The 26,020-nt window shown below is 40.8% G+C and overlaps 2 protein-coding genes across 5 annotated transcripts in view; one reads left to right on the top strand and one right to left on the bottom strand.

Moving 5' to 3' along the window:
* The window catches only part of Oaz3 (ornithine decarboxylase antizyme 3), a 9,227-nt gene extending 187 nt beyond the window's left edge, over window positions 1-9,040 (top strand). The window contains 6 exon segments of the mRNA XM_034500058.2: window positions 6,071-6,247; window positions 6,511-6,601; window positions 6,603-6,680; window positions 7,333-7,508; window positions 7,923-8,008; window positions 8,787-9,040. Of these exon segments, the coding sequence (XP_034355949.2) occupies window positions 6,071-6,247; window positions 6,511-6,601; window positions 6,603-6,680; window positions 7,333-7,508; window positions 7,923-8,008; window positions 8,787-8,920 (742 nt within the window). The 3' untranslated portion in view covers window positions 8,921-9,040.
* Window positions 7,307-26,020, bottom strand: Tdrkh (tudor and KH domain containing). Of its 4 annotated transcripts, XM_034500057.2 has the most exons (14): window positions 25,894-26,010; window positions 19,138-19,287; window positions 18,289-18,395; window positions 17,375-17,564; window positions 16,411-16,550; window positions 16,002-16,323; window positions 14,110-14,270; window positions 13,799-13,971; window positions 13,582-13,646; window positions 13,112-13,263; window positions 12,824-12,925; window positions 12,087-12,183; window positions 11,582-11,673; window positions 10,692-11,403 (listed from the first exon to the last, which is right to left on the bottom strand). In XM_034500057.2, exons 2-13 carry the CDS (start codon window positions 19,259-19,261, stop codon window positions 11,624-11,626), a joined length of 1,683 nt encoding a protein of 560 aa, XP_034355948.1. In that variant the 5' UTR covers window positions 19,262-19,287; window positions 25,894-26,010; the 3' UTR covers window positions 10,692-11,403; window positions 11,582-11,623. The 4 variants fall into 4 exon arrangements, with proteins under 4 accessions (XP_076788966.1, XP_034355948.1, XP_034355947.1 ...); XM_034500056.1 differs by having other exon boundaries at window positions 10,692-11,673; window positions 25,894-26,020; XM_076932850.1 differs by having other exon boundaries at window positions 10,692-11,673; window positions 25,934-25,953.

Raw genomic sequence — 26,020 nt, 5'->3', positions numbered from 1 at the left:
CCCTTTCCATAGAGCTTTGTCTGCTTACCGACAACGGAAAACATACTATTTTTTCTTTGGCTTCGCTTTAAAAAAGAGGCGGAGGGCACTTGGTGTTGCACACCTCTCATCTTCCAACAGGACAAGTTCCAGGCTAACCTGGCTTACATACAAAGCTCTAGGACAGCCAGGGCTACATAACGAGACCAATAATAATAATTAACTGATAATGATGTTGATTATAAAAACCAATGATAACAACAACAATATAAGTGGTTCGGTTTAGTTCTAGTTACTGAGATCACTTTTAATTTTGACATGCTATAATTTCTGAACTCTACAATATGGATGTCACTCTCGATTTTCTCTTGAATCTATCTAAAAGTAGTCGAAGGATGGGATACTGTAAAAACTCTGCAACTTTCCATGATATTGTTACTAGTGTATTTAAGCTAATATTTAAAGAGTTTCAGGAGACATAAACTGTAGAGGAAAAGAAACCACTGCTAGGCCCAAACAGTTCCTTCTGTGGAGTCTTTGTGCTTAATAGATGGTTATAAAAAGAGGGTCTATAAAGGAGCATGGAAAGATGTGCTATGCTCTGTTGTATGTGCACTTAGGTAGACTGACCTAAACGCATGTCCTTGGTATTGAGGACAATAGTCTTCAACAGTCTTAATCTTTTGTACCCAGCACTTAGTATATGGAATTTCATTCTTTTTAGTATCCACTCTCTTGATGGTCTCAGTTCATTATATGGCTAACTGCTATTTATATGCCAGTGATGTCCAAATTCTTATTCTAGGCTCCCACAAACATCACATTGGAATACCCAGCTTCTTACTCATCATCATATGCCCCATTCTTTGCAAACTGCCCTACCTGCAGGCTTTCTTGTTACAGTTGATGAGAATTCCACTTTGTTGTTTTGTTTTTCTTTAGTTCTTGGAAACATCTTATTTTAAAATTTCTACACATTTATATTTTTGAGATGATATAATTTTCTCTTTCCCTTTTCTCCTTCTAACCTCCTTCTCTCTCAAATTCATAGCCTTGTTCCCCTTGTTATTTATATTTGTGTGTGTTTATATATTCTTTAATATATAAATACAACCCACTCAGTCTGTACATTGTTCCTTATATGTATGTTTTCAGGGTTTACCATTTGGTATTGGGTAACCAATTGGTGTACTCTTCCCTGGGGAAGACTGTTTCTCCTGTTCTTAGCATTCCTAGTTGCCTGTAGCTCTTTGTTTAGGGTTGAGGCCTTGTGAGCATTTTCCTTCCTCACTGGCGTGTTTATTAGTGTCTTCCTTGCTCGGGTCTTGTTTAGGCATCAATGTTGGTGTGAATTCATGGATGTGGCGTCCCTAACATTTTTAGGAGATACACTCTCATAGCAAACTTCCTGTTCCTCTGGTTCATAGAATTGTTCTGCCTCCTCTTCTATAACAATCCCTAAACTTGAGGTGTAGTTATGTTATAGATGTATCATTCGGGAGTGGGTTTCACAACTCTGCATTTTGATGGTCGTAGTTTTCTGTAATGATGTCCACTTATTACAAACATGTTTCCTTGATAAGTGGCAAGAAATACACTTATCTGTGGGAAGAAGGATAACATTTTAGAATGCAGTTAGAGATTATGCTGGTTTAGTAGGGTGGTAGATATAAGTTCTTCTCCAAGATCCATGACCTCATGAGGCATGAGTGTCTTAAGTTTCTAGAACCAGGCATTATTCCCTCTTGTTGAGTGGGCCTGAAGTACAATTGGAGAGTTGTTGATTACTGTCAGGGTATGCGTACTGTGCTGGTTACTGTTGTGGTTTGGAGACATCATAACTAGGTAGGACTATCAGTTGCTTTCTTCCTTTGGAAGATTGCATGGTACCTTCTAGTAGCATGAAAACTAATCCCCAAGGAGGAAGCTTTCAGCTCAGAACCACTTCTGATCCTCTAAGTCCTGAGTACATTTTTTAAAGCTTCTTTATCTCTCAAGGCATCAGAACACCCTATATGTTCTTAAATAATTAAGTTAAATAATTAAAACATAGAATATATATATGTATATATATATACATATATACATATACACATACACATACATATATCTCACATATAGAACACAATGAGGTCAAGGGAAATGTAAGAAAAAAAGGAAAAGTGAAAAAGAGAAATAGAAAGGAAAGAAGACAGGAAATGTTTAAAATATAAGAGGCAGAGCTGGAAAGATGGTTCAATGGTAAACTGCTTGTATGCAGCTCTGATAACCTGGGTTAGAGTCCCACAACATACAAAACCCCCAAAAGCTGGATGAAGTGACTTGAGTCCCTTGAGTCTCAGCATTCCTATGACCAGAATCTCAAGTTCACAGTGTAGCAGCAGAGAGAACAAGGGACTCTGGTTTAAAAACAAGGTGAAAGGAAAGAATAGACTCCTTGGAAAAGCAGTCCTTTGACTTCCACGTACACATGCATAAAAATTAATTTAAATGATCCAAGAGGCAGGCTGGCACGGTGGTGACTATTTTTAATCCCAGCATCAGCAGGTAGAGGCAGGAGGATCTCTGTGTTTCAGGACAGTTATACAATGAGATCTCTTTCTCCCTCTCCCTTTCTCCTCCCCTCCTTCCTCCCATCTTTAAAAACTTCCCAATCTAAGTGGTAACACTTTTTTGGGGGGAGAGGTTGAGACAGGGTTTTTCTGTATAGCCCTGGCTGTCCTGAAATTTGCTCTGTAGACCAGGCTATCCTTGAACTCAGAAATCCACCTGCCTCTGTCTCCCAAGTGCTGGGATTAAAGGCATGTGCCACCACTGCCCAGCTTGTTAACACATTTTTGGGGTTCAGAACAAAAGCAATATTGGAAAGAGGCAGGAGACTACCTTGTTACATCTCCATTCTGCCACAAAATCATACTGAATTTATTTGGTTGTCTGTTTCAAGCTCTGGCTGGAAGGCACCTGTCACACCCATGTCTTCCTCCTCTTTGCTGTCCTGGTGAAACAGCTTATGGAGGGCTCCAGCTACTTGTTCCTCATTGGCCAGACAAGTAGAGAGGCTGAAGTGTGATGGCTTTCTAACTAAACTGTTAGTTCAGCCAGCTACCATGTACAGCCATAGGCATCAGATTGGAACAAGAGTGGAGACTGTGAGGGAAATCTGCATCAGTGAGACAGAAGAGGATTTACTCTTACTTTCTGGTTGGGGTCACCAATTATGTTATTGAGGATCACTCAGACTCCAGTGCTTCCACATTTTTGACATTTTGTTTGAAGAATAGAAAAGCGTACATAAAAGAGCAAAGTATCAAAAGATCTTATTTGGAGGCAAAGTAAAGGCACAAGTTAGATGTAGTATAAGGAGCTGTGGGTCCTGAGCAAGCATGCGGCTTGAGTGCCTGGTTACTGTTTAAGCTTTTCTTGTATGGGTTCAAGGGGAATAAGTTGTGTGTGTTTGTGTGTACATGTCTTGATGCAGATGGGGGGGGTGTCCCAGGTTGCGAAGTGCTTTGTTGGGAAAGGTGTGTATGAGTAGCTTTCAATACACTTACCTGCCTCACCATCACCTCTAAAGCCCCATTGTGGAGAATACATTATCTTTTTCTGTAGTAGTCACTGAATAGGAGATGTGTACTGAATAGTTTTATAGGATTTTCTCTCCTTAAGCCAGATGTGGTAGCACATACTTGTAATCTCAGCACTTTGGAAGTAGAGGCATGAGGATCCAAAGTTCAAAGCCATCCTCACCTGCACAATTAGTTCTGGACTATTCTGGGCTGCATAAGACCATGTCTTCTTTTAACAAAAATCCTTTTTCTTTTTTCATTTAAGACATGTATCTAACTCAAATTAACCTCAACCTCAAATTCTTGTCCTGTCCCAGCCTTCAAAGTACTGGGATTATAGGCATGCACCACTAAAGATTATTTTAAAAGTTATATCTAGTCATTCTTTCATGTAAAACACGGCTCAGTCACGTCCCCTTTACTCAAAAGAAAAAGCTCATAGATTTATATAGCCTGCCCTGTATCATGTGACATCCTTAACTCTCATTTCCTATAGCATATACTTACTGCCCCATTCACCTACAGTAGCTGCCTTGCTGTTGAGAACAGCAGACACACTCTTGGCATTTGAATTTGCTGTTGCTTTTGACTAGGATAGTTCTTATCCTTAGGCATTAGATTTGTTAATAGTCTATTATTATTATTACTATTTATTATTATTATTAAAATAGAGTTTGTTATTTGTGTAGTCCTGGCTATTTTAGCATTCACTATGCAGACTAAGCTAGTCTTGAACTCAGAGATTCCCACCTGTCAATACTTGTCTTGCTACCAATCTTGACTCCCTTTGTCTTTGATCTATTATCTTTTCAGTGAGGCCTACATGGATCACTTGTGTCCTGCTGCATGCCCTGCTGCATAACCCACACTCCCAAACCTTTTAGTTGGTTTTTTTTTTTTTTTTTTTTTTTTTTTTTTTTTGTTTTTTGAGATAGGGTTTTACAGTGTAGCTCTGGTTGGCCTGGAACTTATTATATACACCAGGCTATCCTCAAACTCAAAAGATCTGCCTGCTTCTGCTTCTCAAGTGCTGAGACTAAAGGTGCATACCACCACACCAGGCTTGATTCTTTTTGTTTCCCCTTTAAGAGTTCTCTTCTGACATGTTTATTTTCTATACACTTATAAATACCTGGCTCTCTCACTTTAAATAGAGCAGAGATCTGTAGTTCACTGACATGCCTTAAGCACCATAGTGGTGCCTGGCTCATAGCAGGCCCTCAATAAATATTTAAATTGATGATTAATAAAGAGGCCTTAAACTGTTGGTTCTAGAACCAAATTTTGCCTTCAATGTTAAATTTGATCAGTGTCTTAGGTTTTCTATTGCTACGATAAGACATAACCAAAAACAACTTAGGGAGAAAAGGGTTTATATCATCTTGAAACTCTCAGGTTATACTCTTATCACTGAGGGAAGTCAGGGCAGGAAGTTGAGACAGGAACTGAAGAAGGGGCCATGGAGGAATACTGTTTACTACTTTGCTCTCCATGGCTTTCTCAACCTCAGGCAGCTTTCTTCTAACACTCAGGCCCGCCAGCTCAGGGGTGCACTGCACACAGTGAGCGGAGACCTCCCACAGCAATCAGCAATCAGCAATCAGCAATCAGCAATCAGCAATCAAGAAAATGCCCCATAGGCTGGTCCACAGGAAATTCTCAGTCGAGGTTATCACTTCTTAGATGACTCTAAGCTTGTGTCAAGTTGAAATAAAACCAATCAGTACAATTGTTTTTGTGTACATGTAACTTATTACAGAATCTTTCTAGCTTCTGTTGAACATTTTTAAGATCTAGCAGAACTGATTCTGTGTCTAGTACAGCAACTTATTGCTGAGTTATGTTGGTGTGAGCTTTTTACCATTTTAATATATTAATTCTGTAACTCCACTAATTTTCATTGGCTGGGCCTGTGTGTGTGTTTGAAACAGGGTTTTGTTTGCTATGTGACCTTGTTCAGCCAAAATCTTGCTATCGCAAACCAGGCTGGTTCCAGTTGTTGAGTAATCCTATCATCTCTGTCCTTGACTGCTAGACTTAAGGATGTGTGTAACATTACAGTTTCCTAGAGGTGTTTAATTTGGGATTTCTGCACTATAAAGACAACAGAGAAAGTTCTGCAATTTGTAGTACTTCTGTGCCATGGGGAGGGATGACGGCAAACAAAGAATTGCGAAAACAACTATTAATCAAGTCAGTGTTGGAACAGGGCCTTGGAAGCTTACTGTGGCAATGGAGACCAACTCTACAGTTGCTGAGTTTAGGAGTGTTCCAGAGGGAGGGCCAAGGTGCTAGGCACAAAAAGAGCTCTGGCAGGGCTGTTTGTTAACCAGTATATAAGTTTTAAAGCAGCCTCGCTATTGCTATAGTTGTAAAGTGTGTACTAGTTGAATATGGACCTTGGTTAGTAGGACCTGCAGTGACCTCATGTCTATGTCACAGTGCCTGCCAGGTCACAATGGACAGGGTGGCCTGAACCTCTGCGACTCATCCTCTCAACCTCACTTTGCCGCAGGGAGGCACTGAACAGAGAAACTGCCTTGTAACAGGTCCCGCCCCTCTCTCTACTCCCTTTCTTATATCAAGAGGGGAAAAACACGGAACTACCTCTATCCGTTCTGGTCACCATACGCCTATTACCTCTACTGTTACAAATACCGGATCACCCTCCGGGAGAAGATGCTGCCTTGTTGTTACAAAAGGTACTTGTTTTCAACTTTAATTTACACAAAGTATAAGGGAAATAAAACAACTTGAAAGAATTTGTTAAGTGGCAGGGTAGAAGACTAGCATGGATTTGTATAATTTTTCTGTTTGGTTAGCCTGAAATCAATTCATAGGTGATATAGGAAACAGTGTTGGAAGACTGGTCCTGTGTAGCTGAAGTCAGGAAGCTACCTTTATAGTTCACATCTTCATCCAAGGCTCTGAGGCACACTAATTTGGGTTTTTCTTTTCCAACAAGCATCACTTACAAGGAACAGGAGGACCTGACTCTCCGGCCCCATTGCTGCCTCCCGTGCTCCTGCCTCCCGTGCTCCTGCCTCCAGTGCTCCTGAGTCCCTAGGAGGCCCCCAGGTGGGTAGGAGCACTGCACAGGAAAAAGACCACAGCCAGCTTAAAGAACTCTATTCAGTAAGTAGACCATGAACTGGTGATGTGACAGGACAGCTCTATGATTTTTGATTTTGAGAGAACATAGCCAGTTGATAAGCATAAAAATCACAATAGGTAGGACCCTAAGCTCATGTGTAAAACCTATGCTTTGTAGATGGATTCTGGCCCAGGGATCTAAAGTCAAATAGCTGGTAGCCAACAGCAGGATAGGAAAAGTAGGAATAGCAGATTATCATGGGACTTCGGGACATAAAGTACTTTAGAGACTGACTGGTGATAATAGGCCTGTAATCTCTGCTTCCTGAAAGGGCTGCCTAGACTACATAGTGAACACAAGGCTACCCTCAGTAACCTAGCAAGACCTTATTCCCCAACTTTACAAAATAAGTAAAAGTGGGGCTGTGGGGCTGTGGGGCTGGGGATATAGCATGAGCAAGATGGCACCCTGAGCTTCCCAGTACTGGACAGTACTCCCAGGTATTTGACAGCAAGTAGAACTCAGTATGGGATGGCTATTCCTAGGACTAAGGAATATTGTTACATCTCTTAAGATTCTGACTTCCTAGCTGCCTTCATTTGCCTCTCCTTGATTCTACAAAGGCACCTCAGTTTGCCTTAGGTGTGATTTGAGGACGAAATGAGCACAGATTATTACAATTTTATTTTCCAGGCTGGGAACCTGACAGTGCTATCAACTGACCCCCTGTTTCACCAAGATCCAGTTCAGTTAGATTTCCACTTTCGTCTTACGCCCCATTCCTCTGCTCATTGGCACGGCCTTCTGTGTGACCACCAACTCTTCTTGGATATCCCATATCAGGCCTTGGATCAAGGCAACCGAGAAAGGTGAGGGCCTGGATGGGGAAGAGTTGGGCTATTTCATCCTTTATCATGTCATAGTAACTCTGGGGGTGGATCAGACACACAGAACACACTAGTAGCACACAGACAAGAGCTTGGGGTGGGGTTCAAGGGATAATTTTAGGTTGAGGGTCAGTTGCTGGACTCAGGGACACTAAAGTAAATATCCAAAATAGTTGAATACTTTCCAGCTGTTCAGCAGTCCTTTCCTCCATGATCGTCCATGCCATTCACCTCCGGCAGGTGGGAGCCTCTGCTTCGGGAAATGCTCCAAGCTCCTCCAGCAGCTTTCATTTTCCAGTTTCAGTGGGTGGAGAACAGACGCTTGCCAGGATTTCTCCTGTTCTGTCTGGTTGGATTCTGAGTTATCTAAGTATTAACTTTCTCTCTGGTCTCTAGTTTGACAGCAACACTGGAGTATGTGGAGGAGAAAACCAATGTGGACTCTGTGTTTGTGAACTTCCAAAGCGATCGGAAGGACAGAGGTGTGTCCCTCTTCCCTCTGCACTTCAGTACCCTGTCTCTACTTTTGTTGCAAAGGAAATTAAGGCACATGACGTTATATTCAGTCACATTACAACTGGAAGAGATTACAACATGGAAGAGATTACAGAGACCATTAAAGGGATACGGTGGACTAACAAAGGGTGTCAAACAAATGTCTCAAGCTTTCACAGTAGTGGTTAGAGGACAGGGATATATTTAACCGGAGATAATATGTTACTGCTCATCTCTCAGAGTTTATACTCTGCTGAATATAAGACAAGATGAGCTGGATATTGTGGTACAAGCCTCTGATCCGAGCATTTGAAAAGTGAAGGCAGAATTCTTCTGCACTCAAGGTCAAATTGGCTACATAGTGAGATCTCATTTCAAACCAAAACCAAAACTGAAAAAAGCAAAACCAGTATCAACAAAAACAAACCCAATCAACCAAACCAAAAACACACAACCCCCACTCCACCGAAAAATCCACAGGTGCAGCTTAATTGCACTACATGCTTGAACAATTAATTACATCTTAAATCTATGAGGAAGGTTCTCATTCTCACTTTGCAAATGAGTAAACTGGAGATCTGAAAGGTTAACTAGAATTTAAAGTGAATAATAAATGCAGGGCAGAGCCTGTGTCTACCACTCCAAAGCACACCCTATGCCTGCACTACACTGCTTGCCAGTCACTCTCTGGAGAAAACATCTATAAAGGAGTATATGAGCTGAGCTTCAGTGGGAGTTCTAATCATTTGTTCTGTTCTTCTACAGGCGCCCTGCTACGAGCTTTTAGCTACATGGGCTTCGAGGTGGTCAGACCAGATCATCCTGCCCTCCCTCCCTGGGACAATGTCATCTTCATGGTGTATCCCCTTGAAAGGGACCTTGGCCAGCCTGGCCAGTGAGCCTCCCTAAACATGTTCCATCTCTGTGAGGGGTTGGAAACCTCAACACACGGGACTCTGGGGCCCAGGATGTGATTTAAGACACTTCCATCCTAGGAAATAAAGGGTAGTGCAATCAAAGTGTTTGTTGTTTCTTGGGGGAAGGGACTGTTGGAGGAATATAACTCTTACACAGATAAATACATTGCATGACATAAGATCTAAGAAAACCGGAGGAATCTGAGTCAAACATGGGAGGGCTTCCTTGGCCTTCTCCTTACTCCTAAACCATTTTTTCCATTCTCATTTACTGAGCATCTGCCATAATAAATTTACTAGTCAACTAGAAGTTCAGAAAGACCAAACCTTGCTAGGATGCATTTGTGTATTTCAACTCAAACTGGAAACATATGCCAATTGCTTCTCTTTGGATGTGGAGAAAACCAGAGCAAGTACATACATCCTAAGGGAAGAATTATAAGAGATAACAAGAGAGCATTTCAGACAAGTACTGGGAAAATGGCAGTGGATTCACAGCATGAGATATAAACTGACAAGACATAATGAGCACATTAAAAAAATAGGGGTTTTGAGGGGGAGAGGAACAAGGTGTCATGTAGCTCAGGCTGGCCTCAAACACAGTGTAGCAGAGATAGACCTCAAGTTAATTCTTCCACTTCAACCCCTCATGTGCTGAGAATAGGTGTATACCATAATTGTATTTAATTTTAAAAAAATTTTAGACATGTTTTGCCTACATGCATATATGTACACCACATGCATACTTGGCGAACACAGAGGTTAGAAGAGAGAACTAGGTCCCCTGTGACTAGAATTAAAAGATGGTTGTGAGCTACCATGTACGTGCTGGGATTGGAACCTGTGTTTTCTATAAGAGCACACAGTGTTCTTAACCTCTGAGCATCTTTTCAGGCCCACATAATTGGTTTTAATAGGCTTTTTACACAATGAACTGCAGGTCTTATGACCTCCATCCCTGAGGGAAAGAAGCACCAAGGAAACTAGAGACAAAATGGCCTCCAGAGTCTGTTATGTACACACTTCAATGGTTCACTACAGCCAGAACCTGGAACATTAATAGGAGTCTGTCTAGGCTTTAGGAGTATAAGAGATGCTCAAACTGCCCCTTCCTTGATGTCTTTCAGCCAATTTGGGATGTTGTAAATGACACAGAAGTACCACACCACTGAGGTACATCCATAGCCTCTTTTTGAGACAGCATCTTACTAGTTGCTCAGGCACGGCCTTTAACTTTCACTCTCTTGCCTTGGCCTCAAAGTGTAGCTGGGTATAGGCCTGGGATACCAGGCATGGCTACTAACCCTAGAGTTTAAAGAAGTCTGTATGAGGCATCCATGTGTTCATTTTAGATTTACCAAGTTCATTTGTTGTATCATTGTGCATTTGTATTTAATTTTAGGTACTGTCACAAGTCTCAGTGGTGTCTTTCAATACTGTCAGCAATGGAAAGATGCTAGAAGGAAAGTAAGTTTATATTGAAGACCTACTTCTGGAACCCAGATTTCTAGAATCCTAATACAGGCCGCCTCTTACAGTGTAAGTAGGTTTTGTGTACATAGTTGAAACTGGTTATGGTTCTGTGGGAGTAGTGGACTTCTGCAGTGACTTTAGGGGAAGCGTGTGGATGCTTGTATGGGAAGGACATTTGTTTCAGGATGTCTCTGTAATGTGAGGCACTCGCAATTACTACCAAGGCTTACTCAGAAGAAACTTTACCCACAGCCCTACTTCCAAGTTGTAACTGAGTATGTGGTTTTGGATAATTTTTTTTGAGAACTTTATTTAGCAAACAATTCCCCAAATTACGTAGGCAGAACTATACATTCATTCTCTGTCTAGTTGTGTGTATACAGAGACAGATATTTGCAGTTTACAACATTTCCTAAGTTGCTTCTCCCCTCTAGTTGTATTTTTAACTAAAATTCACAAAGAAATAGCTGGAGGACTGTTTCAAAAAAACTTGTCTTGAATAACCTCAGCAACTGAGGGTGAGAGGTAGTACTCTCTTCCCCCCTTTATGAGGCTTTTAAATATATTTATGCTGAGTTTTGCCTTATCTCCTGGCAACTGCAGTCTTCTGAGTCCACCAAATACTGCCTATAACTACAGTCACCTGATAAGGTGAGTCAGAAATCTGCAGAATCATCCTTCAATGCTCAAACCTTGGCTGTTTCCCAGCCTCAAAAAGAACATAGCCCAGCAGTAATGCAAATTATTACTGGCAGAGGGAACTGAACCTGATATGAAGAGGCTGAGAGTTACACAGCAGCATTCAAACACTGAAAGATAGGGGAGGAACCAGAGGAGTGAGGTGGAGAAATCTGTCTCCATTTGTCTCCGTCTGTCACTTTCTGGTAGATCCAATGAAACAGAAAATGAATTTGATCCACAGCAAGCCATGCCACATGAAGTAAAGAGCTTCGTGGATTTCTCTGTCATAGACTTCTCTCTGGCACCACACCCTGCCAAAGACATAGAGACAAAAAAAAAAAAAAAAAAAAACTTAAAAGGACTCTGAAAGCAAGTTAAGCTGTATCAAAGATGCCGCAGAGAAATGTACACATGTAGGAGCACAGGGAAGAGGCTGCTGTCATCCCCATTACTTCCCTGTTGCTACAGATAGATGACAGCTCCACTCACACAGCAAAGCAGAGGGCTGATCCAGCAGCTGAAGCCCAGGCTTCAGAGTAAGTCGTCTTCAAGGTTATCATCACCAGACATAGAGGCAGCTTCTACCAAGCAGAAATGAGGAAGTAAGACTGCTTTATTCTAACAGGCACTGCCAGTGAGGCTCAGGGAAAAAAGGGTGGCTGTGCTCAGAATCAAGTGGTTTTCTGTTTTAGGTAGGATCTCATGCAGTGTGGGCTGGCCTCAAACTCTCTATGTAGCTGAGGATGACCATGACTTTGTGATACTCCTCCCTCCACTCACCAGTGATGGAATTATAGGTATATGTCCCTCTCCTAAGTGTGTCATTCTCAGCTGGGAATATAATCCAGGGCTTTGTGCATGCTAGTCAAGTACTCTATCAGCCAAGACACATTCCCCAGTCCTAGAATCAAGTTTCAACTTAACCTTCCTAATCTGGACAGACTAAGAAAAGGTACTTTTCATGGATGTTGTGTTAAATTATCAATGTTTATACCTGATAAGCTGAGGCAGGACAGGGTATGTGGTGTCTCTTCAGGGCTCTTTTTTGTCTCAGTGAGTATGCTTGCAAGAGAATCATCTGTTTCTGTGGCCTTAGGGCATGGAAGAAGAGAAAAAGAAAAGAGTATGTTGACTGGTGGCCTATCATTTTGATCATAGGTATTGGTTAAAACAGTGTTTGGCTGCTGAGAAAAATGATGTCTTTAATCACATTTTTTATCAGCCTGAAAAATGAAGTAAACATTGAGACAGATTCCCAGTCCATGTTAAATGACTCACAATCTCCTGTTACTTCAGCTTCAGGAGATCCAATGCCTCTTGCCTTCTTGGGAACTCACACGTCTGGCATACACTCACACACATACATGATTAAAAGATAGGAGCTGTGGAGATGTACACTCACACACATACATGATTAAAAGATAGGAGCTGTGGAGATGGCACAGAAGCTAACACTATTGTTCTTCCAGATGACCCAGGTCTGGTTCCCAGCACCTTCCAGCAGCTTACAACTGTCTGTTAAGTCTAGTTCCAAGGGATCGAAAACCCTCTTCTGGCTTCCTCAGGCACTACATGCATGTAAAAAGATATACATGTAGGCAAAATACACACACATATATGAAAATTCATTAAAATCTTGTCAAATTGATAAATATTATGGCTACATACTTTCATTGTGCCTCTATGCATTAGACTTTCTTGGAAGTAACACCTTAAATGACAACGACTTACCAAGTCCTTCAACATATCTGGGACAGTTCTGTTTTCTTCCATGTCTTCAGGAAGTTCAACTGCATATCCTTTACGAACTAATTCTAGCCCAATATCAAGTTTCTGAAAATGAAAAATGAAAAATGAAAAATGAAAAATGAATGTTCTCGTGTAAGGGAGAGAAAATTTGCAATTGAAATGGGGTGAGATGGTTAGCAGATATTACAAAGTAGAAGTGGTATCAGGTAAGGGTTTCTGGGCCAGAAAATATGGACAATGCAGTAAGCAGTGTATGAACTTCACCCGTACCTTCCCATTGCTGGTATCATATAAGTAGATCTTTGGCCAAGTTGAGATTCCAGTCTGGACATAGCTAGAAATTTTGGCCACTAGGGGCTTCCAGTCAGCACAGTGAGTGAGTCTGTCAAACTCATCTAGAGCTTCCTCTTCCCACTCTTCACCTGGAAAAAGATCATAGGGGAAGAGGGGGCTGAGCCTCAGAGCAGATAAGAGTAGGTCAGTGCTGTTAAGAATAGAAATATATCCTGGAGAGAAACTGAAACTACAGTTTTCTTCCCAGGAATAGACTTATGTTCTTCTGTGGTGAGTTTTTTTGCATCTGACTGCCAAGCAAGTTTCTGTGCTTTCTAGTGCTGACACAGAAAAGGCACTCAAGTCTCCAAAACTCAACAAGCCTGGGGATATAAGAATTCTTTTCATGTGCTGTATGAAAGTTGCTCATTTGGAGTTAAAATTAATAGGTTGCATGGCTGGTTTACCTGAGGGGGCAATCCGTGCCAGACTGCACTCTATTGCTTGAAATGGGAGGCTTAGGAAGTCACTCCTAAAATCAAAGAAATTAAAATTAGAATCCCAGGTATCATATGTTCCCTTCTAAATCCTCTTGATGATATGTGCCGATAGCTTGTACTTTGTGGCCAGGAGTGAGCCAACAGTTGGGATTTTAGCAGATTCTGTTCTGGCTTCTGCACCCACCTGAGAGCCCTGAGATCCTTGAGTGGGCAATCTCCATTATCTCCAAAGTCAACAAAGTAGAGGTCCAAGTTTCCATTTTCCAAGGTTTCAAGAACTCGGGCTCGATACCAGGAACCATTTGTAGATAAAGGTGCTGCTACAATGTCTCCTACATGCACAGTCAAGTCTTCCGGCTACACACGGGATAGGAAGTCAAGAGGGGGTTATTATAAAGTGGTAGCTAATAAACAGGATATCAGAAGGAAGGGAACATATTACAGTGAACAACAACAACAAAGCCCCAGACTAGCTTTTTCCCTATGGCAACTCACCAGACTATTCTCATAGTGCTGGGTCATCTCACTGACAAGTTTATCCAACTGTAAGCTGCGGGAACCAATGATTTGGATCCAGAAGTGGTTAGGGTGTTCAGAAGCAGAAACGTAGACTTCTAGGTACTCATCAGCATGGAAACTGAAGTCAGGACTGGGAACTGAACACAGGGGTAAGTATGGTGACCATATCAGTACCATCTTTGATTGGAATGGGGAGATTGCATCAGGAAGATGAAAGACTCAAATACCCAGTGGCTGTATACCACTTGGTGACTCATATAAAATGTCCTGAAGAAAGGTACTAAGTCATCATCTATGTCTTTTGATGTAACTAGGTTTATACTATCATTCTCCATGTACTCAAATGATGCATCAATTATAGTTAAGGTTAATCCTCCATCTGTTAGGTCTGGCAGGATCAATAAAAAAGTACACAGACAGCAATCCTGCTCATTAAAGATTCTATTCTACCAGGGATGTATTATGTGAACCTAGGCAAGCCCATTAATATCTTTTAGGTGCTCTGTCTTTTCTTGTTCAAGCTAGCATCTTTTCATAGAAGAGGAGACCGATGGCCATTTCATTCTTCAATGACATTTAGAAACAATAATGAAACAGGCAACATAAAAACTGGGCTGAGAATTTCTTATGCAAAAAGGTATGCCTAGATATGAGTGCTTAGCGACAAATGGGAGAGCTACAGCAGCCCTGATCCCCACCTTCTACCCAGGCTCAGAGAATATCATGAATGAGGGGACAGAAAGAATTTAAGAACCAGAGTATGAGGAGCTGTAAAATGTGTCTTTTGGATATTATATGGTGGTTGCACACATGAACTCACAGAAGCTGTGGTTACCTGCACAAGATCAAGCCAGTTACAATCCCAGCATGGATCAGGGAGGGGCTCCTGAGGCCCTATGTTTAGCTGAGGAAATATTGGCAGTTGTTGGATGCTGGGGGATGGAGAGACACTTCTCTTTGGGAATGTAGCCACTCATAGGTTACCCAAGCCCCAGTGGATGGCCCACACTCATACAAATATGGGTAGCACTAATTGGACATAGGGTATTATAAAAAAATAAAACTGGGAGGAAGATGTATTTGGGGAACACAGGGGGAACTTTAGATAGCAAAAAATATTGTGTACTCATATGAAGTTTCTCAAGATAAAAGTAAAAATAGGATTTAAAATAAGTGTTTAAGAAAAAAAGTATGGTTCCATTTGGTTAAGTACTTGCCATGCAAGCATGAGGACTGTCCCCAGCTCCCACATAAAAATCAGGGTATGGTGGTACATGCTTGTAATCCCAACCTCTGTGCCAGAGAGGCACATTTGGGGGAAATCCCTGGGGCTCAGAGGCCAGTCAGCCTAGTCTAATCAGCAAGCCCTAGGTCCCAGTGAAGAGGCTTCGTCTGAAAAACAAGAAGGTGGATGGTTTTGGGGAACAACATGAAAAGCTGGTCTCTAGCCTTCATGCACATGTATACATGCATTCATGTGGACACACACTCCATCCCATCTCTGCATGAACACACATAGGGCATAGCATGTGCACGTACACACATATGCACGGGGGCGCATACACACACATACACACACAAAATATGTGTAGAAAGAGGATATAATAACATTTAATTATTTGATGTATTACTCAGATATGTTTCCTTTGTCAACATATTTCTATCTTATTTTTCTTTACTAGCTGTACTCAACATTTATTATTAATGTTTGGTATTAAGCTAAGTAAAATATTACCAGAGAGGTATTATCTATGATGACAGAGATGGAAATCACAAAAACAGAAATTTTAATTGTTTCCTATTTTAGGCCAGTTAAATCCAGTATTCCTGTCTTTCAAATGGTTAATAGGCTCCTCTTCATTACATACTTTCAAACATGGACGTCTCTGGACTACTCTGGGCACCAGAATTCTGAAAGCTGTCATCATTAGGTTTCTCCCAGGAACCTTCTTTTGGTCCTACAACAACCATATCACCACCTCCTTTTCGGAGAGGAACTTCCAGGGGTGCAGCTGGTCCCATGCTAGAATTGGCATTTTTCCATAAAGCTGCTTCTCCAGCTCCACCAGGCTCTGTCACTTCCTCTCTTCTCACACTGATTGGCTGCTTTCGTGGGACTCTGGTTTCTGCAGAATGGGCAATTCTCTTCCGAAGTTCTTCATCTTCTGAAACTTTCTCCAGTATCAGATGCTGTGGGAAACAAGAGAGGGTCACTTCTGTGTAGTCACATACTGACAAGATGGCAAATGGGTCACTCTTATCCTCAGGTATACTTGCCTTAGCTGCTGCCACTTCCTTCTGTGTTCCTGAGATTTTTATAAGTCTCGAGAGTAGTAATGTTCCCTCTGATTCTTTGTCGCAAGTGATTTTGGCTCCAGAAGCCTTACAGATAGAGCGAATCGTCTCACCGCCTCTCCCTACATTAATACAGAAAAGCCTGTCCTTTGTTCTAGGCCAACAGTCACTATAAGAGAAATCACTACTTTGTGCATGTTATAAAAAGGAGTAGGTTCATAACCAATTTGATAGAGTGTAAGACAGTAAATGGGAATAAAGAGCTACTAAAATAAGTACAGGAGAAACTTATTTAAACTTATGCTTTGGATAGATTAACTTCAAGTCATTTTCACTTTCTGGCTACAAAGCAACAATACTTTATATTTTCATCTGTAAGACATATGGTATAGGGTGTTTCAGAATCCTGGACTGAGAACAGACCTTTCTTTGCCTCTAATAGTAGCACTAAAGCATGGTCCAGAAAAAAGCACAACAAGTGATCTCTGGACCGCTGTCTTCGAAGGTCTAGGGTACTCTGGGCCTCTCGAGCATCCCTATAAAAGCCTATTTTTAAAAATTAAGTCTTTACTATTTTCTGTGTACATGTGTGTGTTTGTGTGGAAAGAGTGTACCATAGCACATGTGTGGAGGTCAGAGAGTGACTGGGGTCTTTCCTCCCACCATGTGGGGCCCGGGATGGAACTCAGGTTGTCAGGCTTAGGCAGCAGGCACTTTTTATTCACTGAGCCATCTTGCTGACCCATACAAAGCTGTTTGAAAGATTCTGATCATACTGCTTCTTGATTAAAGAAACACCAGTTCTGAAAGAAAGTAAAGTTCTGAACTAAGTGTATCTTTTTTTCCTAACAAAGTAAAGGGGAGGCCAGGAAAACCCTCAGATATGTGGAAAAGACAGGCAAAGGTAAAGAATAAAGGAACAGCAAAAGCAGCTGTCCAGTGATACCTATGATTCTGCCCACAGATCTCTGGGGGACAGAGAGTTGCTCAAACACTGGAGTGTTCTCTGTCAGGATCTGATGGATTGCTGCTTTGGCCTTGCACACCTGGACAGGAAAACCACTGATAAGCAGCACTCGCTCGTCGCCTACATCCTCTGTGTCCACATCGATTCGAGCGCCTGTCTGTTTCCGCAACTGTAGAGAGAAGGAGGCATACACTTTAAAGAACTTCAATTTGGGACTAGCTAAGGATACTCCATCAAACTCTGGGAGATAGGTGGAGATGGCCATAAGGCTCAGCTAAATTGAAAGACTACTAATGGACCTATTTGTATTTATAATTTAAAATTAGTGACAAAGGTAATCCAAATAGTAGTTAATCTAAAATCATTTATCTCTGTGATTACATCTGTTTGCTCTCTAATTTTGTTTGGATTAGCAAATAAAGATTATCTATCTATCTATCTATCTATCTATCTATCTATCTATCTATCTGGAACCAACCCCAATCCTCCCAGTGCTACTAAGTACTTTACCAATGACCCACATTCCCAGCAAAATGATTTTGCTTTCTTGACATTTCAGCTGAACAATGGAAGATGGAAGAATATGTAGGCAGCAATTCATTATTGTCATTTAATGGAAGTTCATCAACTACCTAATAAAAATATTCATGCTATATCAAGTTAAGAATCATCTAATCAAATACCATTTCAAGCTTAGTCATCTACCATTTGAGCAGAAGTTCTCATTTTTAAAAGGAAAACATTGTTGTTAGCTTAGTTAAGTCCCTGTATTTTTTTCTTTTAAAAATATATGTATCATGGGTGTTTGGTAAAATGTTGTCAGAGGAAGGAAACAAGGAGTCAATAAATAGATTTGATGCCTGGGAAAGCCATTACCCTGCTCACACACTTACCTGTTTAATATTGGCTCCTTGTCGACCAATGATGAGCTTCACAGCCTCCTGGGGAACTCGCATCTCTATCTCAATGTCATCTTCTCCAACAAATGTCAATCTCTCTTCTGTGCAGACCATGACAGACCAGACTTAAATATACTAAAGCTACTACTATCCCTCCCCTGAATCAGGCTGTCAGAGACACTAATCTAAGAGGCAAACTGTGGCTCTTAACCACAATGAAAGATATAACATCTGAGTGTGGTTAGAAGGTCCCAAAAGACCAGAGCTGGGATGAATGTATAGCTTAGAGGTAAGGAGACAGTGCATACAGAGGGGGAGTTTCAGTCCCCAGCACTCTACCTGCCCTCCTCCAAAGACCTTTTGGCATTTTCTTTGGGATACTATTTCAGATGTTAATATGGAAAAAGAAGATTCTGGAGAATAAAAGTTGAGTTTTTAGGATGCTACTCTAAGACATGACTTCTATAGAACAGTGAAGGCTAGGAGTTTTTTGAGGCGTTCATTAGTCTAAAAACTTATTTTTATACTAGTCACTTCTTTGAAACCTGTTCTCTAGGTCCAGCTGCTGCCCATCATCTGACAGCTGGAGAGAAGCAGCAGAATGAGTATATATTTAAAAATCACATAGTTGGTTTTGTATGGGGAAGAATCTATGACACCATGAGTTCCCTTTATAAACTAGCTTTCTAATAACAAAGAAATAAATGATGTATTTTCATGTTTCTTACAGAATACCAATTATATTTTAACAAACAGTACTGTTATGGCAAGTACAGCTTTCATTTCAACTTAACAAAAGAAAAGAGATGGGATACTGCAAGCACTGCATAGTTCACCACATACCTCTGCTTTCCCTATATCGACGATACAGGATATAGGCAACTGTTGCACTTGCTGGAATTCCAAGGCCGAGGGCTATTTTCTGAATAGTGGACAAGTTTGTCCATGAAGTTCGTTCGGTGGACATTTTCTGCTATAATCTGACTTAACATCCTGAAACAAACAAATCAAAAAGTAGTCTTGAATACCCTCCCATTGCTCATCAAAGTCACCAGCAACTGTACTGCCAAATCTAAAGATCAATTTTTCAGTTCTCATATTACCCGACTTTGCCACAGTATCTAGGATAGCTTGTGACATCCTTTATTCTTTGTCCTTTTCCCCCTAGGAACTCATAGATGGTAGGCAGTGGTCCTTACATGCTACCCATCTCCCCTTCTTTATTTCTCCCTCCTTACCCCCATATGTTGGGTGAATGTTCTATTACTGAGCTATATCTCCAATCCAACTTCTTTGTTGACCCTGGTTTCTCCATAGCCCAGCTTGGTTCTGAATTTGAGGTACTTCCTGCTTCAGTCTCTCAACTGCTGGGATTACAGGTGTGCAGCCTGTTCATGCTTTCCAGTCTTTAAAATATTCTGAAAGGGTCTGTTGCTGGTCTTTGCTATTTTGTGAGGTCTTCTTTTTCCTACCGTTTATTGCCCTGCTCTGTTTCACCCCCTAACACTAGATAGGAAAGAAATAAGGATAGATGGGAAAGGGGAGTGAGGAAGAAGGGAGAGGAAGACAGAGCAGAAGAGAAGGGGAGAGGAGGGAAGAGGAAGGAAGAAGGAAACAAAGAAGAGGGAGAGAGAGAGATGCCTGAATCTAACTTCTCTAATTTCTTTTGTTTCTTTGATTACTAACAAACTGCAACCAGCCCCCTGGAACTACCAATAACCACCAAACCCATCTCTAGGGTCCCTAGCATTTATATATCCTCTGAAAATGTCCCAAAATTCCAAATGTCACACAATGGCAGAAACTATCTGCAGCTGGCAAAACCACGCCTCTGCTAGAGCATGAGGCAAATTGTAGTCTGCTGCTTTGAAGCGGCCCATATTCACATCTGGGATTAAAATGAAAATATATTCTTATACTTATATGTTTTTTAAAAAGATACTAGAATCCCAAAGTTGTTACTATAGGCTCTTGCTACGTTACCCAAATTGGCCTTAAACTCAAACTCAAATTCAAGGCCCAGTGAAGCCTTGAGTCTATACTATCTCCACCTCCCTAACAGCTGGAATTATGGGTCTATACTACTAAGCCTAGAATATTCTCTTTTCTAAAACATTTTCTTTATTTGGTTTTCTCAATAGTATAGACTTTTGGCTTTTAATCTCATTTCTGGTTGATATATCAAGTCTGCTTAGCAGTTCCTTCTCTGTCTGCCTGTCTTTAAACCTCAAAATACTGGAGTGTCCCAGGAACCCATCTATTTCCCCAATTCTGTATTCTACCTCACTTCCTGGGTGATCTCATCAAGTTTCATTAATGGCTTCAAATCCCATCTATGGTCTGATAACTCCCCAGTTTATAGATCTACTTAGAAATTTCCTCCTAAACTATGGGTTTGTATCCAACCATTTTTTTTCTTTTTAAGGCAGAGTCTTGCTAGGTAGTTGGCATAGAACTAAGTAGTTCAGGATGGCTTTGTGATCCTCCTATCCCAGCATACTAAGTGGATAGGTTATCTGCCACCATATCCAGCTGTCAGTAACATTTATTCACTCTACTCTGACCACATTTAATCTTCTGTTCTTTAACACTGTAGGAGACTGGGATGTAGCTCAGTGGTACAGAATTTCCCTAGAATGTTCAATTACCAGCACCATGTATATTAATACAATTGCTTAATTATATCACCATATCTGCCATCATTCTTTCAGCTTCTCCTCAAAACTAGAAAGCTTCAAGTAATGTTTCCTCTCAAAACATTCCAGTAGTTTTTCATATTGCTATGATTAAAAGTTATTTGATAACTTGCAAGATTATTTCTCATCTCTACATAAGAATGCATACTCCTCAAGGGTACAAATTTTCTTTCCTTCTTCAGTGCATAGCGTACAATAACCAACCAACATTTATTGAATTAATACAATTTTTCTTAACTTTTCTAATGTGGCTCTTAGCTGTTTAAATGTAAATTCCTTAATGGGATGAAAGATACACTCTGGTCTGATCTTTGTTTGACATTTTCATAGCCTCATATTTTTAATCTGTATTTGTTATGAAAACAGGATCTACTTCCATACATTCCTCTGACATGCACCTGTGTCTTTTTAGTCTTCTTAGTCTCACCAGTGTCCCTATCAAAGTTTTATTCTTCCAGTTCTCATCTTTAATACTACCTCTTCTGAAGCCTCAGAGGTTCCCAGTGCTGACTTATGGAGGTCACGTGACTCCACAACAGCACTTGTCTGTTACCCCGACTCCTCTACTCAGTTCACAAAGGTACACATCTACATGAAAAGTTTTTTATCACCTAAAGTTTGAGTTGTTATTTGCTCATGAAATGTCTTGTTAAGTGATTTCAGAAGATTCTTAACCTTCCTTTTACTTTCAGGGTAATAGTATATAATTCCTTATTTTGATCAATTTCAATCCAAAAATTAAACCCTTATAAAACATTATAGATGATAAAAATTAAACAATGTCCATTCTAGATATTATGATATAGTAGTACAAAACATAATGTGTTCAGGCCAGGCGGCCTACTACTGCAATCCTAACACTTAGGAGTCTGAGGCAGAATAGTTGAATATTAGTCAAGGCTACACAAAGAGGCTCTGCCTTAGAGAAAACTAAACTTAAACATAGTGTGTAATTTTTGAGACAGGGTTTCTCACTAGATAGCCTTGGCTGGCCTGGAATTCACTATGTAAATGAGGTTGTCCTAAAACTTAAGATATCCATCTGCCTCTGCCTCCTTGTGCTGGAATTAAAAGCATGTACCATTATAACATTACACCAGGCCAAAATTTAGCTTTTAATGAAAACTGCTTAAGCATTTGTAAGTATAATTTGTTGTAATTTGCCTCCAGGTATAAAAATTCAACCCAGATAATAATAAAAATACTGGGTTGGGGAAATGCTACATTCTTATTCTACAAGTCCAAGAACCAGAGTCTGGATTCCCAGAACCCATGTGAACTCAAGTGGTAGCTCTCTTTAATCCTATGCCTCAGAGGCAAAGACTTGATCCCTAGAGTCAACTGGCTAGCCTCACTAGACAGAATTCGTGAGCTCTGGGTTTAGTGAGGGACCCTGTCTCAATAAATAAAATAGAGAAATTGAGGAAGACACTTGGTGTCAACTTTTGGCTTTCACAAGCACTGGTATCTTACGTACGAATACGCCCATGAACATATGAACATGCATACATGTGTGTGCACATCTAAAATTAAAATGCCTTCAACTTCAAAAAAATTTTGTTCTAACTAGGGTTAAAAACATACTCATCAATACAGAACCTACTCTGCAATAAAACTGATATAAATGTGCTGCCCCTAAAAGCCTAGAAGAAAAAAATCAAGAGAGAGAAGAGACTAGTATGGAAATCTCACTCCCATGAGCAGATACAAACTGTTAAAGAAATTAGAGGTGGTGGAGAGCTTTACTGACCAGAAAAATTTCTTCAGAGAATCTATCAGAGATTTGACAAATCTTTTTTTTCTTAGCCAGTAGTTTTAAACAAATGTAATCCACTCTGGATCTTCCTGCCTTAACCTCTTAGTAGTTGTGTCAGAAGCATTTACTACCACCTCTGACTCTCCCCACCACCCTATCCCATCTCCAGCCTACACACATACCTTTTAGGGGAAATAGGGGGGTTGAATTTAATGTGGCCTGAGGTTTTTTGTTATTTTTAAGAGTACATTCCCCCCAAATCACCGGTTTCTCTGTTAGTCAACAGGCAATAAATAAAAATGTTCACAAAAGTTTGTGTGATATTATATAAATACCTTTATATTTACTCAAGGAAAAGAAACATGTTTGGCTTCATAAAGGAGATTTATTCTTATATAATTTTCAAACATATTAACTTTCGAATTGCTACTGTTCTACATCAAGAGATAATTTATTTTGGATGTCTAGAAAAGATTTTAGTTCTTTTAGTTCCTGGTTCAGTTAAATATTGCCAGTATTTTGTTAAGAGCTACATATGCTGAAGGCAGAAGGAAGAATTAGAATTTCTGCTCTGGGGGCTGGAGAGATGGTTCAGTGTTTAAAAATACTTGATGCTCTTGTAGAAGATCCAGGTTTGATTCCCAATATTGACACAGCAGCTCACTACAGTTTGTAATTCCAGCTCTAGAGGATCCAGTACCCTGTTCCTGCGTTTGTAGGTACTGCATGCCCATGGTGCACTAACATACACACAGGTAAACACTCATACAGAGAATAAAAATAAAGTCTTTTTAAAAATCCCTGCTCTGGTATACTCCATTGAGTAGGAGAAACAGACACTAAAATAACTAATTACATGACAATGTAAAAACTTTTAAACAGCGAAGTTAAAACTTGATAGGTTTATTTCCTAGATAAGGCAGGACTGAAAATCATTTCAAGATATAGCTCATGATGCCAGAGATAGGTCAGTGGTTACATTTTGTTTTTTGGTCTTATAAAGGTCCCCAATTTGGTCCCTACAGCCACATTAGGTAACTCCAACTCCAGGAGATCTGACACCCTTTTCTGGCTTTCACAGTCATCCACACATATACATAAATAAAAGTAAATTAAACTTAGAAAAAGATACAGCATATTTATCTCTTGCCATTTTACTCACACTAATAAATATGGAGTTTCAATATAAACTTGGTTCTGAGGACATAGCAGACAAGAAAGACTTAGCTGCTTTCAAGGAACTTTTTGGATAACAAGGGTGGTGTGTATATCCTAGGGGAAAATCAAAGTAAATCTAGCTCTGTGTATGTTCATGTTTTCTTTTCATGCTACATTTGGTCTCATAATTCATGTTATATGGCACAGAAATCAGTTTTAGAACTGGGATGGATCATAAAGGATTATTTTGTTCCATTCATGTTACATCTGGGTTTCTCCAGTTGTAACTGAGGCTTAGAAACAAAAAGATTTCTCTAAGATTATATAACTAGCCCATCATTTTTGGAATATACAAGGGAAATAACTGTTTTGAAGGTCAGTCATGATTGTGTCTTTTTTAAAATAAAGAGTCCCTAGTCTTTTAGTTTGAAACTATCAGAATCACAGTCAAGAATATCTGATATTTTTCTGGATCTGCATCCAAATTTCCTAAATCCTGACCAATCCATAAGGACTTTCACATACCCCAAACTTATTTTCACAGCACGTGTCAGTCTTATAACTGGTTTTAATGGCATTTATTTAATTATGTCTGTGCAAGTGTGTGTTCTGGCATGAAGACAGAGGTTGGAGGACAACATTTGGGAATCAGTTCTCTTGATAACTGTGTGCAAGACAGAAGTGTGACAGTCAGTGGACAATTTTGTGGAGTTGGTTCTCTCTTAGCCTCAATCACCATTTTTGGTCATTGACTGTACCAAGCTTCCCTTCACTGCATTAACCACCTTACTGGCCTCTGTAATTCTTGATTAATGACTGTCTGTTATGAGAATAATGAACTGAAAGCAGTAACAGACCAATAGATCACTAGAGCAGTTATCAATAATAGAAAAATCAGAGTATGAATTGGTAGTACAAATACAAAAGACCTAGCAGTTGATTTATGGGAAGGTAGAGGGCAAAGTCAAGGAGTTAGCTATAAAGTTTCTGAATGGGACACCTGGTAAATGGTATGTCAGAAAACACTGATGATTTTTGTGGAGGGAGTATGTCACTGGATAAATGCCCGTGACAAGGACAGGGTTGCTGAGTGATATCCATTTGAACCAACAGGCAAATCTAACTTCAGATATTACAAGTAAATTAGTGCTAAGTGAGTTACCAAGTGATAATATCTTAAGGTATAGGTTTGACTCAAATCAGGCAAACCAATCAGGATTTTACTTAAAACACCAATGAGGTCTGGGCCCGGTGTGCCAGCACATGCATAGAACCCCAACAGAAAGAACTAGAGCCCAAATTAAATTCATCCATAACAAGTACAAGACCACCTTGGGTGACATGAAATCCTGTCTGGGAGCTATGATGGGGAAGAAGCCAGGTGTCCCCAAAATACCAGTACCTGAAAGGTGGAGGCAGAAGGACCAGCAGTTTAAGGATGGCTACAGGGCAAGTTCTTGGCCAGTCTGGGTAGATTACCAGAGATGATGTCTCAAAAACCAATCAACCAACCAACCAATGAGAAAGGAAGACTGATGGAAAAACAATCCCATCTAGAGTGTTGTGGTGCTGGCCTGTACTGTACTTTCACCTCTCCAGAGGTAAAGGCTAGAGGATTTTGAGTTCTAAACCAGCTTGTCACCGACCCTGTCATTAAAAGATAACAAAACATCCTGCAGCTACAGTCTCTGGACTAAGTTGGGAAAGGTAAAAGGCAAATTAATAAAAGGCCCCTCGTCTCAAAGAGAACCAGTCTAGGAGTGCAGAGTTGCAGTCCTGGGGGCCTAGCTCCCCGGCCCAGAGTCCTTGTTCGGAGTCTGGTTATTAGCTCCCAGCACAGCTGCCCCAGGCGGTGATCCGCGAGGGCCTCGCCCCTCGTGTCCCACGCCTCCTGATCCTCAGCCCTGTGCTTCTGCCTTACAATTGCCAGGGTCCCCACCGCCCTGCTTCTCCCACACCCCAAACTCCCCTCTGGTGCCCCGCCTTTACCGCTCCTCCAGTGTTGCGCGCTCTGCACTTAGCCTCGCACCTCACCCGCGCCGCCACCGCCCCGTCGCTTCCTCGGCGCAGCCGCCTACCGGGCGGCTTTTCAGCAGCCGCTTGCCCCGCCCCCGCA

This window comes from Arvicanthis niloticus, chromosome 4 (assembly GCF_011762505.2).
Source record: "Arvicanthis niloticus isolate mArvNil1 chromosome 4, mArvNil1.pat.X, whole genome shotgun sequence".
Classification (NCBI taxonomy): domain Eukaryota; kingdom Metazoa; phylum Chordata; class Mammalia; order Rodentia; family Muridae; genus Arvicanthis; species Arvicanthis niloticus.
The sequence above is the reverse complement of the archived record's forward strand: the minus strand, read 5'-3'. Positions and strand labels throughout refer to the sequence as shown.